Consider the following 20,159-nt stretch of genomic DNA (forward strand, 5'->3'; position numbering starts at 1 on the left):
CTATCTATCTATCTATCTATCTATCTATCTATCTATCTATCTATCTATCTATCTATCTATCTATCTATCTATCATCTACTGTAGTGCTTTTTTTGTAAAAGAAAAAGGTGCCGGAACTCACACATGTTATACAACCCACCTTGCCTACCCTACAAGGTTCCATCCAAAAAAGGTGCCGGAACTCCGTTCTGAGCATTCAATCAGAAAAAAAGCCCTGTATCTATCTATCTATCTATCTATCTATCTATCTATCTATCTATCTATCTATCTATCTATCTATCTATCTATCTATCCATCCACCCACCCACCCACCCATCATCTCAAAATGCGTAATATACCCCACAAGCTAATTTTCCCCCAAGACCTTCTTCCTTAGTGCCTGATATAATGTATCACAGCTTCTGTCATCATACAGTCAACTTGATGCTTATTTCCTTGTTTGCATACTTTGAAATGTCAGTGAAATATTTTCAGAAATCTCATAGGCCAGAAGTACCCAACTAGTAATCCCTCTGCATGTAAGAATGATACTATTTGCTCCTAAGATCTTACTTTGGATTACTCTGTATCACGTATATATCAGAAATGTATCATCATAGAAGAGCTATAATTCTTCAGACAGATACATGGAATCATAAAAGCTGACCCAAATCTGTCTGATATCTTCATATCACTGTTTTGTCAATCATTAGCAATTGAGCTAGAGAGTGTCAAAGGATGCTCATCTTTTAACAATTAAGAAAATTAAATCTACTTTGACAGTACAGAAACCTATGAACGGGACAGTATAAGTCCTGACAGGATCAATAACTTCAGGGAGCGTCTCTGTCTACCTGTTTTTATGTGTTGGACACAAGAAAGGGAAATAAAAGCTACCTGCCTATTATCTACTGTTTGGGAGCTATGCTTAGTTTACATTTTGATTGATGACTAAGAACATGCAAAATTGTGGCACAGAAAGTGCCACTTAGCTCTGTTAAAAATTCATTGTAATGTTAAACTGTAAATAAAGCTAATGTTTCCTCTTACATCTACATAAAGTCTGATCCTTTCCTCAAAGAAGCTAGAGGGAGATGTGATGGCACAAGCTGGCTCAAACAGGATCAGTCCCAGCATGAATTAATTAGTGCTTAATTACTATCAATTATTCAGCATTACTGGGAATTGCTTGTAAATGGACAGCCTTTGATTGCTAATCCCAATTACTAATGTTATCTAATTGGAAGTGATTATATTTTCTTTAGGGGTGATGCTGAGCTTTATGCCTTGTGTGCAGCAAAGAAACATTCTGCCTTCTTCTCATGCATTGTGGCATGTTGTGCAATGAAAGGAGATGACTTCACTGCAATTTCTCTGCCTTGTCTTGTAGGACCAGAATGTAATCTTGCAGGCTTCTTGGAAGTTCAAGCCCACTTGAAGGGCACTTCACTGTAAACCATCTGGAGCCTTTAGAAGTCGACTATATAAACACCTCTATAAAATAACAAATAGCAACTACCTCAGAACTGAACTCTCTGAAGTTTTTAAGCATTTCCTAAACTGAAGCGTAGTTCTAGTGCATGTAACTTGGAAGGTCTTCCAGGTGAAGAACAATAACTACCCCCATCTCGGTTAGCAGACAAAGTACAACCTGAACTATCCATGCAATGCCCATTGACTGTCTTCACACATTACCTGTGGGTTTTATGTTTGCTTCAGCTATACTTTGCTGAGCCTGTCAGAAACAAGCTAAAATTAGCACTGCAGAAGAGTATGAAATCCTCTTGCGGAACGAATTTCAGGTTTGTTTTCTTTCAGTTCTAGCTTTGCTCATTACATAGCTCTTAGGTTGGTTAGGGAGCCACAAACTGACCAGGAATAAGTCAGAAATGAACTTCAATGGCTTACCATTAAGGCTAGTTCAGGACTTCCAGGGTCCTAGACCAACATTTTAACTATTGCCCTGTACTGGCATGACATGTAACAGACAGTAGCAAGGAGAGTTGTTTTATCTCTTTGCTCCCATCTAGTGGTGATCCTGCAAGTTTCTTGGACTGCAAGGCGATCAAACCGGTCAGTCCTAGAGGAGATCAACCCTGACTGCTCTTTAGAAGGCCAGATCCTGAAGCTAAAACTAAAATACTTTGGCCACCTAATGAGAAGGAAGGACTCACTGGAGAAGAGCCTAATGCTGGGAAAGATTGAGGGCAATAGAAGAAGGGGACGACAGAGAATGAGGTGGCTGGATGGAGTCACTGAAGCAGTAGGCGTGAGCTTAGATGGACTCCAGAAGATGGTAGAGGACAGGAAGGCCTGGAGGAACATTGTCCATAGGGTCGCGATGGGTCGGACACGACTTCGCAACTAACAACAACAAGTGGTGATCTGGATGTTTGTACCTCAGATATGGTGCCTTGATATTATAGCTTCCTACCAACTCAGCCATAGAGTTAACTGTTTGTGTGATTCCCCCCCCTCCTTTTAATGGACAGAAACAGCATATATTGGCCTCTACCATAAATTACCTCATGAGTGGGGACAAGTATAATTTAATGCAGCCTTCACACGAGTTTTATAAACCTTTGTGGTTTAAACACTGGGAAACAAAAAGAAAGGGAGAGAGCAAACACTATCAAAAGGAAGGTAGTTGATTTCTGCATTGCTTCAAATGCTTCTATAGAGCCATGGTGGAGCAGTGGGCTAATGCCTCCTTAAGTAACACCAGCTGCCTGCAATTATTGCAGGTTCGCATCCCACCAGGCTCAAGGTTGACTCAGCCTTCCATCCTTCCGAGGTAGGTAAAATGAGGACCCAGATTGTTGGGGGCAATTAAGCTGACTTTGTAATAATGCCACTTGGGGGGGGGGGGCGAAAGCCCTAATAAGCAGGCATATACATAGAATGAAGGCTACTGCTAAGCTTGTAAGCCGCCCTGAGTCTTCGGAGAAGGGCGGGATATAAATGGAATTAAAATAAATAAATAAATTAAAAAAATATATGTGGTTGGAGACCCGATAAGGAATCACAATGGCATGTCAGAGGATGCTATAGCTGAAGTCTTACTAAACCAGGGGTGTCAAACTCTCAATGTCACAAGACGTGCTGTGACATATCGTGACTTTTTCCTCCATTGCTGGAGTTGGGGTGGGCGCGGTTTCGGCATGACACATCCAGCCCGTGGCTCACGACACCCCTGTACTAAATCATGACCTTTTAATCTTCCCCTATGTTTTTTTTTTTAAAAATCTGGAAATAAGCATTACATTCTAATGCAGTTGATTTCCTTTTTTTGTGCTCATCAATCTGGGCACTTAACTAAAGGAAAGTTACTGTTTGCCCAGCTGTTGGCTTGCTCTAACCCTGAGCTAGCTGGGTTTAGGCAAGGCAGCCCAAATTTAGTAATCCTTGTATGGCAGCATCAGTGGTTTTGAAGAAGAGGATAGCATGCCACTATAGCAGGGGTGTCAAACTCAATTTCATTGAGGGCCGCATCAGCATTGGGGTTGCCCTCAGGGGGCCAGGTGGGTATGGCCAGGGTGGGCGTGGCCTACTGGGTGGGCGTGGCTAGAGAACGTATGGCCTACTGGGTGGGCGTGGCCAGCTCTACATCGTTCGCATCAAGGGTGCCTATGGGGGCCTGGGCAGGAGTGGGACAGATCTGAGGGTCTCTGGCAGAAGGAGGGTCTCTGGGCCAGGGCCAAGGCAGTGGGGGCCATTCCCTCACTGCTTCCAGGATGGCTTCGTGGGCCACATGAAACCACTTCGCGGGCCGGATCCGGCCCCCGGGCCTTGTGTTTGACATGCCTGCACTATAGCAAGCGGAGGCATAAGTAAAAGGGACATATTTAATTCATTTTACTCCCTGAATAAAATAAACCTGGAATGGAAGGTAAGAATGCAATAATCAGTTACTGGCTGGCAGCTGAAAACTCAGTTGGCTTCCAGTTCTTTGTGCTTAGCTGTTGATCACAAAGAGCTTGTGTTTGGTTTTCTGAAGGGGAAAAAAAAAAAGCTCTATCCTGTTAGCATTCCAATTTTCCAAAGATCTAAAATGGTTAGAACAGCCTGGAGCAATACTGAGTAGGCTGTAAATTGAAGTCAAAAAGGTTTAGTGGTAGAAAAGCTGGTGGTCTGAAAGCCCCCTTTACTCGCTCCCTATATTTTAACGGGAAGCCATTGCAATGGTCATCTGAACTCTCAGTATGAGGAATCAACTTTCCGCTGGTGCCTGGGGAAGATAAAAACAGATTTTTAAAAAAAACCCAATTTCATCAGAAAGCAGCAAACTTTATTATGTTTTCTTGTGTGGGGACTATGCTTCAGGGAAAAGAAAGCCATTTCTAAATTATTTATTGCAGAGAAAGCTGTGTTAAAGCAAACCAACCTCACAAAACTGATCTGACTGAATTAAGCCTGTTCACATTTGCTCAGCCTTTAAATCAGTTCAATCTACCTGAGTTGTCCCTAGTTCAGTTCAAGCAATCCTCTTGCATGATGGCTCTCTTCTCATGATTTTTGTTGCAGGGCTTCTCCTCCTGATTATCTCATCCGTGGTACACTGAGAGCCTTTATAAAGCTCTATGACCCACTGTTGCTTCAAACACCCAACTAGTAATCCTCCTGTAGAATACAATTGAACTACTATTGCCAATCTGAGTCTGTCTCAACCACCTTCCTTGAAAATATTGAAGTGATAGGAAGAAATTTATTTATTTATTTATTTATTTAATTTAATTTCTATACCGCCCTTCTCCCGAAGGACTCAGGGCGGTGTACAGGGCAATAAAATACAACATACAAGAATTAAAATAAATTAATCTAGCCCTAACAATAAATAATTTAAAATTAAAAATTAAAAATACCCCAAACCCATTAGACCAGGCCGGCTTGTTCAAATAAGTAAGTTTTCAGATCACGGCGGAAAGAGCGAAGGTCGGGAGCCATCTGGAGCTCAACCGGTAATTGATTCCAAAGGGCTGGCACGCCCACAGAGAATGCTCTCCCCCTGGGGGCCGCCAGCCGACACTCTCTGACGGCACCCTGAGGAGGCCCTCTCTGTGGGAGCGCACAGGACGAAGGGAAGTTGACGCCGGCAGCAGGTGCTCCCGTAAGTAATCCGGACCCATGCCATTTAGGGCCTTATAGGTAATCACCAGCACCTTGAATCTCACCCGGAGGGCAACTGGAAGCCAATGCAGCTCGCGGAGTAGAGGTGTTACATGGGAGTATCGGGAGACCCCCATCACAACTCGCGCGGCCGCATTCTGCACCAGCTGAAGCCTCTGAGTGGTCCTCAAGGGCAGCCCCATGTACAGAGCATTGCAGTAGTCATGACAGGTCCTGATGAAAGTTAGAAACCATATCTGATCCTATGGCAAGAGGGAAGAATGAGACTCAAACATATGATGGAAGAGAAAGATCTGCTCAGTGTACTATGCAACATACTACAGAGAAATGCTCATTTGCAAGAAAGCAGTTGTAAGATGATGTGGTCCTTTAAAACTCCTTCCTCCTCATCTAAGCCCCCTCTTTGAACAAAATATCCCATTTGGGAGACAGCTAATCCTATAATAGTAGAGCCAGTCTTCAATGACATATTATTTCTATTCTTGAAAGAAAAAAAAATGCAAAAATACTTACCCATTTTTCTTTTCTTTTCTTGAAAAAAAAAGTTATTGGAGTGAAGGAGAGAAAGAAGGAGAGACAATGGCAACGAGGAGAATTTTCCAATAGATGAAATTAAGAGAATAAAGGCAATTGGCTTATTCCACAATAGGAATGGAGTGGGCAGTGGAATTCCAAGTGCCATCCCCGAAGAATTCAGATATATGCTACAACATTTGCTTCTTTCAGAACAAAGAAGACTCTTTTGCTGGCGGCCAATTCCCTCACTTAGCAAGCTCTCTGCAAAAAGACCTATTACTTTTCTCTCTAATCCATCCCTTTAATCCACAAGTGAGGAAAGTTAATAATGAATATGCACCAATTGTCAACAATTAACTGGAATGTTGCGGTCATTAATTTTTTGCCAAAGAAAATCCAATCATTCAGAATGCACACTGCCACTCAATCCTATTTGTCAAGAGGTGACACAGCATGGCTGAAAGTATAATTGCCCATCTGGCCAGCTAATATTTGAGGAGGAAACCCACCCCCCACAAGTGAATGTACAGTAGAAAGAAAACCCATCAACACTTGCCAATTAGTGTTCTGCATCTTGTTGGCATCACTTATCATTTAATACATACTACCTATGCCTTGCATGTACCAACAGCTAAGTAAAAATTAATTCATTCAATTTTGTATAGTCGTCCATCTCAAACAAAAGTGACTCCAGGTGACAAACAATCATCAAAATTAAAAGCAGTTACAACATAGTACAAAATGAAATAAAGACCTAGATAGAAAGCTGGGTCTTCAAAGCCTTAAGAGAGATTAAGAGAAGGGAGAAAGTTGCAGGGGACAGGGGCTACACCAGAGAAGGCATATCTCCTAGACTCCAAGACACTGACCAGCTGACATTCTTTAGCTGATGGAACCTGTAGCCTGTCCAACCTGCCAGACCAAATTAAATGGGTAGAAAGCACTTGGTGAAGACAATCCTCAGATAATCTGATTCCAAGCCATGACAGGCTTTAAAGCTGACAATCAGCACCTTGAATTGCACCCAGAAACACACAAGTAACCAATGTAATTCACGCAGTAGTGTCAAATATCTAATATCATCCACTACCCATGCAGTCATATTTTGCATCAGTTGACGCTTCTGAATGTTTTTCAAAGGCAGCCCTATATAGAGCACATTGCGGTAATCCAAACAAGAGTCACGACTGTCAGCAGAGCCTCTTGGTCTAGGAATGGGTGCAACAGACACACAACCCAAAGTTTACAAAGGCTCTCCCAGCTACAGCTGTCACCTACTCTTCTAACAGAAGCCATGAGTCCGGAAAGAACCCCAGATTGTGCAAGAGGTCTAAATATCTAGAGTCACTCACTCTTGCCTGGGTTGAATCGAAGCCCACTGCACTTTGTCCAGGCCCCTACAGCCTTCTAGGCACTGGGACAGGATATCCATGGTATCACTCAGGTGGTCCAGGATGAAAATATAAAACTGGATATCAACACCACATTGATGATATCTCACACCAATTAACAGATGACTCCACCCAGAAGTTTCATGTAGATGTTAAATAGGAGAGGAGAGAGAACCAAACCCTAAGGCACCCCACAAAGTACAGGCTGTAGGCTGGATCTTTCAACACCAATTGGAGCTGATCCCAGGAGAACCAGTGCAATACAGTACTATCCAAACTGCTGAAGCCAGTCCAGATGGATACTATGATTAATAGTATCGAAGGACGCAGAGGGTGAAGAAGAGCAAGGACCATTCCACTCTCTCCAGTGGTCAATGTGGTTTCAGTCCCATAATCCAGCCTGAACCCTGACTGAGAGGTCATCCAGGGTTTTTGTGAAGCTGCGATGCAACCACACTTTCCACAACCTTTCCTATAAAGGAAAGGTTGGAGACGGCATAAAAATTGTCCAGGCTAGTTGGGTCGAGCAATGACCCCTTGAGGGCCAACTATCAACAGTAAAGGAACCAACAGTCAAAGCTATATCACAGAGTAGCTTCAGGTAAAGTAGCAATGAAGGGTTTGGAAAAGATATTCAGGGGCAGAATCATGCAGGGAATGTTTTTTTCTCCTGTAATATTGCTTGGAAGTAAAAGCTGGACTATGAAGCAGAATAGAAAGAGTATTGATGCTTTTGAATTTTGGTGTGGGAGAAGACTCTTGAGAATAATACCACAAACAGCTGAGAAAATAAGCAAATGAATCATAGAAAAATCAACCCAGAGTTCTTCTTCAAGGCACAAATGACCAGATTCAAATTTCATATTTTGGACATATTATGCAAAAGCCTAGATATTTGGAAAAGGCTGTAATGCAGGGAAAGATGAAAGGGGAAAAAAGAGGACATCCAACAGCATGGTGGAAGGACTCTATTACTGAGACAATGGATACTCTAATCCCCAACCCCGGGGCCCACTACTGGACCGTGGCCTATTTCAAATTGGGCCACGCGAGTGGTTGGCCGGAGCTCATACACGCAGCTTAACTTGCGTGAGCAATGGGCTAGTGGGCACTCGTGTTCATGCGCCGGCTCACCACTCATGTAAGTCGAGCTGCATGCATGCATGCCAGCCTGCCACTTGCACAAGGGCTGTGAGTGCACCTGCCTGTGCCTGCCCACCACTCACCTGGTCCAGTTCCCCTCCCCCCCAGCTGGGCTGCCAAGTTGCAAAGATTGGGGACTGCTGGTCTAATGGAAGACATGAAGAGCTAGGTTGGGGACAGATCATTCTGCTGAAAATCCATCTGCCTGGTCATTAAGAATCAACACCAACTTAATGGCACATCATCATTAAATAAATATGCTTTAAAATTTAACTGGCCAAGGAAGAGGTGACCCTGGATTTACTTTTAAGTGGAACCTAGCATGTCTTTTATTATCAACTTCTAGAGAACATGAAATCATGAGAGCCTGCTCTTGATTCAGATTGTATACATGGACCTTCCAGAGGAATTTATTGAATCCCAAGAAAAAGCATGCTGTATGTAATGGACCCATTATAACTCTTTTTATGTTCTAGAATCTATACCTTAAAATATCTCTATTGTATTGTATAAGGAAGGCCTTGAAAATGAAATTTGCATTATCCTGTCCTTGCCAAGACTGTTCTACAAAATCTTTAGGGATTTGTTGCTCCACACATAATTATTTGATTTTTTCCCATTTAAAAATGGATGCATAATATGAACTATAGACCACAGTGAAAGTATAGGTTTGAAGATATTTATTTATAGGTCTTAAGCATCAGCCTTTTCAAAGCACTGTCTGAAGCATTTTCTTAAAAGTAAGAAGCTTAGGAAAAAGAAATAAACCTAGAGTGAAAGTTGAATGGAAGGATGTCAGCCTATGCTCTTTAGCGTACCCTACAGATTCATTTCTTGTAATTTCCTTATGCTTCCACTTTAAGAGAGACCTTTGCCTATCATGGATTATTATGGTCAATCTAGTTTTGCAATGCTGAGATAAATGCACATCCTACTGTATCTATAATTCTCTTTTGTAAGGGTCAATTTATTGCTTCTTTCATGATACTTTGAACATTTGGTTCTGGATAGCTGAAGGTGTATGAGCTTAGATGATCAAAGATATAGTTTACTATCTTAATTCAAAATGATGATAGCCGGAAGCCTCTTTGTTCATATTTAAGTAATTTCAGGTTGGCAGCTTGGAAGTTGGACTGGATATGAACCCATTAAGGACCATTATGGGGTCAAAATGGAAAGAGGCTAAGTTTTGTGAAAATCTCCTTTAGTTCACTACTCAAAGCATGTCTCACTGTCGGTATGGAGAAGATTCTTCTTAAAATCTGTGTCAGATGCCTTGACTTTTAGCTCCCTTACCTTGCAGCTATAATAATTCACCTTCAGAATGAAGCAGCTCAGACCAGCAATACCAGCCAAAAAAGGCTTGAGCTATTTTGCATGCCTGTACCAGCTCTGCATGGTTTGGAGAAGGCCTTAAGTTTAAGGGCTAGAACTCAAAGCAACTTTGGCTGTTTATACAAAGAAATGTTACTGGTCCCTCCCCCCCCCCCCAAATTAGACAGGATATGGTTTAAGGAAGACCTTCCAAGTCCAGTGAGAGTGGCTGGGTAGCCTGCTTGTGATATTGTTCTGGGAATCTGACTGGGCCCAGAAAGTGTGTGTGGCAGGATGTTCCTCTCTCAGAAATATCCCAGCTGGATTTTGGGTGTGGCATCAACTGAGATCTCAGGACAGTGGTGTAGCAATTGTCATCCAAGAATCTCTTAAGATTTTTAATGGTGCTGCTCTTCAGGTTGCTGGATGTAAGATCCTGTTCATTAAGTTGAGGCCTTGGGATTATTTTATTTTATTTATTTTATTTTAATTCCATTTATATCCTGCCCTTCTCCGAAGACTCAGGGTGGCTTACAAGCTTAGCAGTAGTTGAGATTGTTGCTATTGTACTAGCTTCTCTGCTGCTGAGCTGCTTGACTATTTCTGGATTGGTGGATGTTGGCCTTTCTGGGTAAAGCAGACAGAAAACATGGCTAGATAAACTAAATTTACTTTATTGTAAGGCTACAATAATAGACTCTTGAAAGTACAAACTTTCTGCCCTCCACTTTTAACCAGTTACTCCATTGGGGCAGAGTCTTCCTTTGTTTCTTTCAGTGACCATTAAGTGACTGCAGGCTCCTGCCCCTCTTATTTAATTGTTTCCTAGGCAGTACATCTTCCCCTATTTCTTCAATAGGAACAATAATGGTGCAGTGGTACAATGCAGCATTTCAGGCAAACTCTGCCCACAGCCTGGAGTTCGATCCTGACAGGCTCAAGGTTGACTCAGCCTTCCATTCTTCCAAGGTCAGTAAAATAAGGACCCAGATTGTTGGGAGCAATATGCTGATTCTGTAAATTGCTTAAAGAGTGCTGTAAAGTCTGAGTGCTATTGCTAATATCACCCATACATTCCATTACAGCCCTGGTGGCGCAGTGGTTAGAATGTGGTACTGCAGGCAACTGCTGACTCCCGGCTGCCAGCAGTTTGGCAGATTAGATGGCTCATTTTCAGTCAGGCCTTTATATGTGACAGAAATGGCATCTGTTGCACTTTTGAGGGATCTCTGGTGAGAGCGGGATAAAAGTTGTGCATCCATCCTTGCCCTGCTTGATCTCTCAATGACCTTCAATACCATCAACTATGGTATCCTTTCGGATCAGCTCCAGGGATTGGGGGTGGGTGGCACTGTACTGTGCTGGCTCTCTTCCTTTCTCTGGGTCCATTTCCAGATGGTGATAATTGGAGAGATTTCCACCCTCAGTCCCTATAGTGTGGCATTCTATAGGGTTCGGTGCTCCCCCTTTTCCTATTTAACTTCTCCATGAAACCATTGGTTGAAATCATCTGTTCTGTATACTCTGCCCCTGGCAATTTAAGCAGTGTTGTTGATATCCTATCCTGGTACCTGGAGGCTCTGGGGACTTGGATGTGAATAACAGGCTTCAGCTGAACCCTGTCAATAGTGAGTTTGGGTATTGGGTCCTCCAGCTCAGGGGTCATGCCGTTTTTGGACTGAATGGGGTTGAACAAATAAATAAATGGAATACTCTACTTTTCCTTCTTTTTGCTATCCAGCCAGGATTTCCTGCTCAACATGTCTGTCCCCTTCCTGTTTTTGCAGGCTACTAACGCTTGTTTGAACAAGAAATGTAGTCTCTCAGGTGAGAGAAAAAGCAGATAGTACAAGGAACACCAATCACCTCTTGTGGGAAAAGACAAACAGGCCTTTTTAGACAGAGGCGAAATGAGGTGTTGAAAAGAAGACTGTTTATCCTTCCATTTACAAGGCAAAGGCATTGTAATTTCCTTTCTGTGTCTGTGTCTGTACTATGTCTGTAGGAGGCCAGTCCTCTTCCCCCAATTTACAAAAGCTTCAAATAAATGGAGGAAAATTAAATCTGAAGCACTCTGCATTTGCCCAGGCATAATTAGTATTGCTAAACCAGTGCCTTTACCTGAGCTACTCCTAACTGATTCAATCACACTTAACTTGCTGTGTGGCTAAATTGACGATTACAGCTTTCACTGAAATGCAATCTGTCACCATGCGAGGTATTTATCTCTCTGTCCTTCTAGACTGAGAAGCGTTTGTTTTTCTGTTTTTGTCTCCCTGCTGCCGCTGCCTAAGGTGAAAGCCCAACCCAAGCTGCCTGCAAAATAAGACAAAATTTACAATTGCAACTTTGTTGGGAAAGGCGGAGGATTCCTGCCTCTTTTATCTGTATCTAAGGTTATCATCTCTCCATCTTCCCTGGCTGCGCTCCCACTTTTCTCCCGAGACACAATGTGAGGGAGGAGAAGAAGCCGAAGCAGATGAGAGCTGCAGCTTGGATGCCCCTGTCTGTGTTATTGTATCCATTTTCCAATGGCAACGATGTGTGAAATGAAAATTGGACAGAGCTGGCTGCTCACAGACCTGGAATTTCATACAGACTAGTGGAAGGAAGGAGGGAGGAAGCAGAGAGACAGAGAGGTGTCAGGAAGGGGGGAGAGTGTCTTCTGGATGGCTGCACACACCCATGGCCTGAGTAAGCCCTACTTCAGTTTAATAGACCCTTGGAGTGGAAGTACCGCACTCATTTACATTTCATTACTCCAAATGCTCTGCTAGCTCAAGATATTTGAGAGCATTTAAAGAAGCAGAAAAGTTGAAGAGAAGCCCAGAAGGGTTGTGGAGTCCCTCCCTTCTCTAATTCCTTTTGCTACATTCTAGCAGCCATTTTATAAGCATCTCCTTATAGGAAATGCTGCCCTACGTGACACAGATTTTCTCTTAGGTGTGATCTATTTCCTGCCATTTTTTCCCACCACAAAGCCTTTTCTTTCTATAAAGACTGGGATAGAAGATGGTGTGTGTGTGTGTGTGTGTGTGTGTGTGTGTTTCTGCATATGCGCCAGTATGTGTCATTACAATAATGTTCTGCAGAAATAGGATTATAATGTGATAAATAACAGAATAACAGAGTTGGAAGTGACTTTGGAAGTCTTCTAGACCAGCTCCCTCCACAACAAGAAGACCCTATACCATTCCAGACAAGTGGCTGTCCATTCTCTTCTTAAAAGCCTCCAGTGATGGAGCACCTACAACTTCTGGAGGCAAGCCATTCCACTGGCTAATTGTTGTCACTGTTAGGAAATTTCTCCTTAATTCCAGGTTGCTTCTCTCCTTGATTAGTTTCCCTCCATTGTTTCTTGTCTTGCCTTCTGGTGCATTGGGAAATTGGTCGGAACCCCCCCCCCCATCTTCTTTGTGGCAGCCCCTCAAATACTGGAGCACTGCTATCATATCACCCCAATTCTTCTTTTCACTAGATTAGGCAAACCCAATTCCTGCAACCATTCTTCATATGCTTTAACCTCCAGCCACCTAAACATCTCTGCTGCTTTTTTCTGCACTCTTTCCAGAGTGTCTACATCTTTTTTATAATATAGTGACCAAAACTGGATGCAGTATTCTAAATGTTCTTTTCACTATTTCCTCTTCTCTCTTACCAAACCCACAGAAGAAATAAAATGGAAAAAATATTCTGACCAGAATCTCTTGGTTGCTTCCGATAATGATCTCCAAAAGTATGACTAAATATTCTTTTACTAGTCTGTAAAATCAGAAATGATAATTTACAAAATCACAATATCCTCATTTCAATGTTTTCCCTTTATATGAGAGAACTAGGTAATCAAACCAGGAAAGTTCATGTGATGTCCAATATTGGTAAGTTAATAAAGTGAGATAACCCTAAGATATATAGCAGTTTTAAAGCTGTCTTACCATCATGGAATTTTAGACATACTTAAACCTGGTTTTGTAGAAAATATGGAGGTATGCCTGCTTGCTTTGTTCACCTGGTTTTAAAGGAGAGGTGGAGCTGAATTTACTAGCATAGTACTTCATGGCATTGCGGCATATTACGTTAGGATTTCTGATTAAATGTAACATCCAAAGATGGCCAAGGACTCCTGATGGTATCACAGGTTTTATTTACAACTATGCTTAGGTACTGTATAAAAAATGAGTGAAACTCACAGGAGACAAACTTGAACCAAAATTGTAGCGCATGTCTGATATTAAGAAACATGAACAATGAAATGATGGAGATACTATCTCCACAGTTCAAAGATAAAGTAACAGGAGAAATTGTCTGAGAATTTGTTCAGTTATTTTCTTTGGAACTTTGGTATTCATAGGAAGGTGTCAAAAATGGGTACATGTGATGCAAAATCAAAGAACATACAAAAGAGCTGGGACTTGTGTTGCAAAACTGCATCCTCTATCTTGCCTTTTTAAAATCTCCCTCCCATGGATATTATTGTTTGACATATTGTTTTAAGGATCCATTCAGACAATTGTTGCTTGCCTGGCAAATAAATGCATATGTATCATTCATTTGAGAAAGGAGATCCAGACTCACAAGCAGTAGTTTATTATGAAGTGAATTTTGCATCTTTCTAGTAATGAAACTTCAGTATCGTATATTGTTGCTGAGAAAATGCAACTTAACTCACTCAATCTAATACTTTTAATTCCAATGCAATTGCTGTGGTTAAAAGAAATTGTCACAAGGATGAATTCTACATTACTTCAAAAGTATAGAAGAGCTAGAGCATTTTTTTTAAAAAAATAATCTGAACTAAGCATGGGGCCCTAATATAATTCAAGATTTTAATTTGTGTAGGGGAGAGGTAGTTTGATCTTCCCCACGCCTGTAATTTAAACTGTCCAAAAATGCTTCATTCAAAACAACAACAACAACAACAACAACAACATTTGAATCATTTCTGGCAATAAAAATCTCAAGAAGCCCTCCTCCCAATCTAGATCAGGGCTATAATGAGAAGTAATATATTAAACCATCATAGTTTGCTTGCTCCTGGAACCTCTTTTGGTTTGGGTCATCTACAGCTCTTGCTAATATCCATTTGATAAAATCTATTTCTTCTGCAATGCATGTGCTCCATTTCGGGACCTTTTCTTTTTCTGTTTTCTCCCTTTTAAACCTACAGTATCTCCAGTATCTCAGTACACCTCATGATTTGCTGATTGAAGAGGGAAAATGGAATAGCAAATCACATAGTCCATGTGCCCTGAGTATGGATAGGGTTTCAAACTCTGTTATATTACTACCATTAGGGGGGCAGCTGTTGCTCATCTCAATAAAACCTGAGACTGTATATTGCTTAAGAAGTATTTGAAAAAAAAAGTTATTGTTAAATCTAGGCATCTCTTAGCTTCACCTGCACAATGCCAGAGAAAGGTATTTCCTGGAAGCCTGAGATCATTTTTTTCTCTGATTTTTCTCCAAGGAAGATTAAAATATAACAATAATAAATAAACTGACTTAAATTTTGAGCTGGTCCATTGGCCTCAATTTTGTGCTAAGTTGTTTTATTCTTTCTCAAATATGCAGCATAGTAATTACCCACTCCACTATATCCCTCTACTTACCAAGGCCTTCTTCGGACGTCATATAGGTCAATCTTATTGGGGGCTCTCCATGGGGAGGCTGCAATGAAAAAAAGCAGTAAAAATATAATGATTTTTGAGATATCAAATGTGTTGATATGAGGGAACTTGGAGAGAGAGCAAAGCTGACATGGAAAGATTTCTCTGCCAGAAGTTGTATTAAGCAACAACAACACTGGAAAATGTGAAACTGGGAGGAAAAGCAGCTGTAACTTTGTGTTATTCAAATACCTATTATTGTCACAATGTACTGGCTCTGAAAGAAATGTGTCTAAGGCCCATATTAATCTGAAATGTTTGAAGTTGATTTTTTTTTGCACATTTCAAACACTGTTCTTTATTTTGGAACATGTGAATTAGAAAGCAGTTAACATTTCAGCCAAACACATCTCTTTTTTCTCTCCCTCCTTTGAAAATACACATTTTGCTATTTTGATAAATAAGTACAAGGTGTATACAGTAATGGAGGGCATTACTGGGCTTCCCAGTTTAACTGGCAGTTGGACCTTGGGACTTTTGACAGAACTTTTCTATTCCTGCCTCAGAATTCTTCGAAGATTCGTATGAATGATATGTTTATTGCCATTTATATTTTTCTCAGGAATTCAGAATAGCATTTTCAAGCAGAGAAAGTATGACTTTATCAAAGCCAGTAGGTCTGGAAAAGCAGTCAGCAGCCTCAGAACTTCATATAGGTTTGCAATCCAAATTTTTATGGCCAGCAGAATACCTGAGGCTCTGCTACTGAAAACCAGCGGATGAATACTGAAAATGAATGGTGTGATTTCTCACCATTTTTATAAGGTTGATACTGTAGTGTAATTCTTACAGAAGGATTAGCACGGTATTTTAAAAGGCTTCACATTCCCCTTCATAGATTAGAGTTGCTAGGAATTGGCCAGCATTCAAATTACTTGTTTAATTAATTAAACAAACAAATAAATATGAACCTCAGTGTCTTAGTTCTGTCTAAATCAAGGCAAGAAAAGTTAGGAAAGAAAAACCACTGGGTCTTCTGCAAATAATTTTATTGCTAGTACAACAAAATCCAGCCTCTTGCAAGCCCACTTCAGCACTTCTCCAGATCATCCTGCACCTACTGAAATTAAGGCAGAGTTGCTTTGGGTCTATTTCTCATGATATCTCCTCCTCTGGGCTGAAGTGATTCTTCAGTGGTGGGCTGATTTCCTTTCCTTTCTTCCTGGGTGCTGCTAGAACTTCAACTCCTCAAATCCATGATATTCCCCATAGACATCACCTCTTTGTCCACATGGACCTTGGTCCTGGCCAATAATGATAAGTGCTTCCAAAAGAACCATGGGCAATGCCCCAATTTAAAGTAGGCCCAGCGGACACTGCATTTTAATTTGCATAGCATCCCTAATGTGGTCCAGGTCAGTGTGGAAATTAAAATAGTAGTTGGCCAATGTATAAAAATCCCAGATATTTTGTGAAAAGGCAGGCAAATAAAAGGACACAAGCCTTGCTGATTCCCTAAAAGTTGCCCATGGACGTCATAAGTTACCTCAAATGTTTGGTGGTTGGCAGAGCACAAGAGGACCAATCAACCTCTTTCTCTGACATCCCTACCATGTGAAGAGAATAAAAAAGATGACCTTGATGGAAATATGTAGAAACTGTTAGCTAGGCAAAAGGGGCAGAAGCAATTTTTAATGAGATAACATTAGGAAATGGCTCGGGTACATGCCTCTCTAATTCACTGGTGTATAAGAAAAAGGAGGAGAAAGATTCTGATACTGTAGCCAGGCTCAGTAAAAGTACGTTTAACCTTCCTGTGGGGTTGATTTCAAGGTCTGATCTACTTAGTGAGGCTGGCCATACCTTGATATCCGGAATCAAAAGGGAGGGCAGAGAAATAAAGAAGGCAGAGACTTCATTATTATCTAGCAAAGAAGCTCTTATCTATCCTATTAGGAAGAACAGAAACAATGGCCCTTCCCTAACAATGAGTGGCCTAGGATGATTAGGAAAGTAGTGCACTTTACTTCTTCTAATGTGAAAGCCATGACTGTGCTTCTACTCCTACTGTAAAAGCTCTGTCCTCAAATGCCAAATGTTTAAATGCAATGCCACTGTTCAAATTATATTTTCACTCTGTTAACTGAGAATGGCACAAACCTGGATAGAAGCGGGTTACCCCTGTAGCACTGCCAAAGACTTGCCACAGCAGAGACGGGTCATCTTTTCTGTTTTCCACAAACACATCCTCTAAGGCTTCTGTCCAATTCAGTTCATTGAGAATTACAGTGGCTGCAAAAGAGGGAACAAGTTTAGTGTGCTTAAGGTCTAGAGACCTCTTTGACAAATGTGATTGTTCTCTGCCAAGGAAAGAATGCGAGTTGCTTTTGTGAAAGGATATATGCCCTCCATTAGCAGGATATATTCACTCCATTAGGAGAGCTGTGAAGAGTGACATCAGCTGAAGGATTGTTCCTGGCAATGCCCAGCAACTCTTGTGGAGCTGATTATCATCAATTTGTCACAACAATATAGCCTGCATGCTATACTCCTTGACCTCTTGTTTATATTGCTTATTTACAGACCACCTTTCTATCAGAGATGGAATAGGAAGTGCCTAACAATAGTAAAAAAACAAAACAAAACGCTGAAAGCAATTAAAAGCCAAATAAGAACATACCCCCCAAAAGGCCACTTAAAACTTCATTAAATTAAGATAGAATTTAAAATTCAGAACAGCAGAAAAAAGTCTGTAAGCCAAGCACCTGTTTAAAGGTAAATGTTTTTGCCTGCCATCAGAAGGCCAGCCATGAAGGACACTATCAGTGCTATTATCAAGGTAATGATTTCATGAAAATACCATGCATAAATGGGTTTATATAATCAAACATCAACCGAAGTATTCATTAAGAGCAGTGATAATCAATTGACTGTGTCTGAGACGAAGTCCAAAGAGACATGGGTGGTATAAATGATTTAACGCATTAGATTTAATAACTACGTAGGAAAACATTATACACAGAACCAGGTGAGGTGCTCTTAGACTAGAATAAGTTGAAACAGAGAGCTTTTGTTTGTTGGTTCTAAAAGGAAATAACCATAAAATATAAAACCATTTGATAGTGTGTGCAGTAAGGAATTAGTTTTCTGGCATAGTATAATTTGTGATGTGTCTCATATAATGTAATATAACATGATTATAACATAATATAATAATATACAGAGAGAGATTAATAAAAGAGATTACCTAAAAAGTACCTATAAACTATCAAAATTTGAACTGAGCCTTCTCACCAGATGTAATAATTTTGAGGGTTGTGCACTGTTCATCTGAAACTTGGAAGAGGATGGGGAAGTGCTATCTGGTAACTCAGCCCACATCATCTCCATGTATATTGACAGCATCCAATCTGTGAAGGCGATGGCATTGTAGCATGGCAGTCTATGTGTGCCCCCTCCTTCCTGGTGTTCTCACCACCAACATTTGGTAGTGCAACTTTAAGGCTTAGCAAGGTAGTTTGCAACACTTTTAAAATGACAACAGGGTAGCTAAGGGAAAGGATATTTTGTCTGTATTTTGATGACTTGGAGCATTATTTAAAAATGTGGTTTTTCCCCCCTTTTTAATCCTGGTGATCCTGACTACTGCATCCCTCAGCTCAACTCATGGTTCAGAGATAAGTAAGCGAGTATTATTCACCACGCTGATGGAGGCTGATGGAAGCTAGAATCCAAAACAAGTGAAGAACTCTAGAGATTCTCCTTTCTCCACTTTCACTGGGGATATATCTAGAATGTCTTACCCTCTTCATGACACTCTGTTTTCAGTTCCCCAGTCCTTGCCCAGTACTCCTCATTACAGTCAGACGTCTTTAACTGGATGACAATTTTATGGCCATCTTAAAGTCTTCCCAAGAATAAAATTCCATGTACCATGATAGTTCCCCATACAGATGCGAAATATTCTGTCGGTAGCCAAGTTTATCCCTCCATAAACCAGTTCAAAAGAGAGGCCAAATGAGAGAAATAAAGGGACCCTACTGAGGTTATTCCCATTCTACATTCTTGGTGGCTTTTGTGTCTATTGCAAAAGCAATTAAGACGCTGACAAACAGAGGCTTTAAATTATTCAGCTATTAAGGAAGGTGATAAGCTCAAAGCAGCCTGACTGTATGATTAATCAGCTGGGGCTGGGATTTAAGCAATGTGCAGAAGAGAGACATTTGGTGCTTGTCGCTGCCAGCCTCCTCCTTTTCTCTTTTAAAGGAATCTTCCACCCCCGAAAAGGTGCCAGTAACAGTACTCAAGGGAGAGAAAATCCCAGAAAGCAGCTGAGAGGAGCTGGCAGCTGGACGATTGGGGAGAGAGATGAATTTTGAGCACCGGCTGGCAAGATGAACAGGAAACACCAGCCCCACTGACAATTATTGTTCTACTCAACCGCTCACATGCATTTTTAAGAGATCACATGTCACTCTTCCCTGACAGAGGATATCAGTGCTAAAAAGCAGTCAAGATATATACTTGAAATATTTTACAAGAGAGCACCAACTAAATTTCCATCATTTTATCACCCAGGAAATGGAAGACAGCTTCATCATGTTTAGTCACGAGCCCAAGATATTCCAAAATATGTTATCAGGCCCTGGAGTCTTGCCTAAAAAGATGGATACAGGAGAGAACAGCACTCCACACCTTTGTTAGCTCACACAAACATCCCTTCACCTCTCATCTGTTTCCTGATGCAACTCCTCTGGGAAATGCTCAAATGTATTATGTATGAATTGTGGGCCAATTTCCTATGTATTCTCTTGAATATATCAGTTGTCGCCTTTGGCTTCCCCATCAGCTGTACTGATCATTATACAAATATATTTCCAAGAATATAAAGGCACCACTCTTCCATGTGTACCCTCAGGAGATAGAAAAGAACAGCTCTTTGCCCTTCACTATTTGGAATGTGGTCCAGAAGAAATTCCTCATTCACAACCGTGCCAGAATACTAAAATAAAATGGGAGACTCTACTTTCATTAAGTATTATCATAGAATTATATCCAGTTTTCAAGTTATCCCAGGTGCTCC

At 41.1% G+C, this 20,159-nt stretch overlaps 1 protein-coding gene across 1 annotated transcript in view; it reads right to left on the reverse strand.

Moving 5' to 3' along the window:
• The window catches only part of CACNA2D2 (calcium voltage-gated channel auxiliary subunit alpha2delta 2), a gene marked incomplete at both ends in the record, with an annotated part of 725,967 nt that overhangs the window by 114,475 nt on the left and 591,333 nt on the right, over nucleotides 1-20,159 (reverse strand). Inside the window, 2 exons of the mRNA XM_081316808.1 lie at nucleotides 15,080-15,137; nucleotides 17,237-17,368. Of these exons, the coding sequence (XP_081172934.1) occupies nucleotides 15,080-15,137; nucleotides 17,237-17,368 (190 nt within the window). The remainder of the gene's footprint in view (nucleotides 1-15,079; nucleotides 15,138-17,236; nucleotides 17,369-20,159) is intronic.

The sequence above is a fragment of the Vipera berus genome (assembly GCF_964194415.1).
Source record: "Vipera berus genome assembly, chromosome: 2".
Classification (NCBI taxonomy): domain Eukaryota; kingdom Metazoa; phylum Chordata; class Lepidosauria; order Squamata; family Viperidae; genus Vipera; species Vipera berus.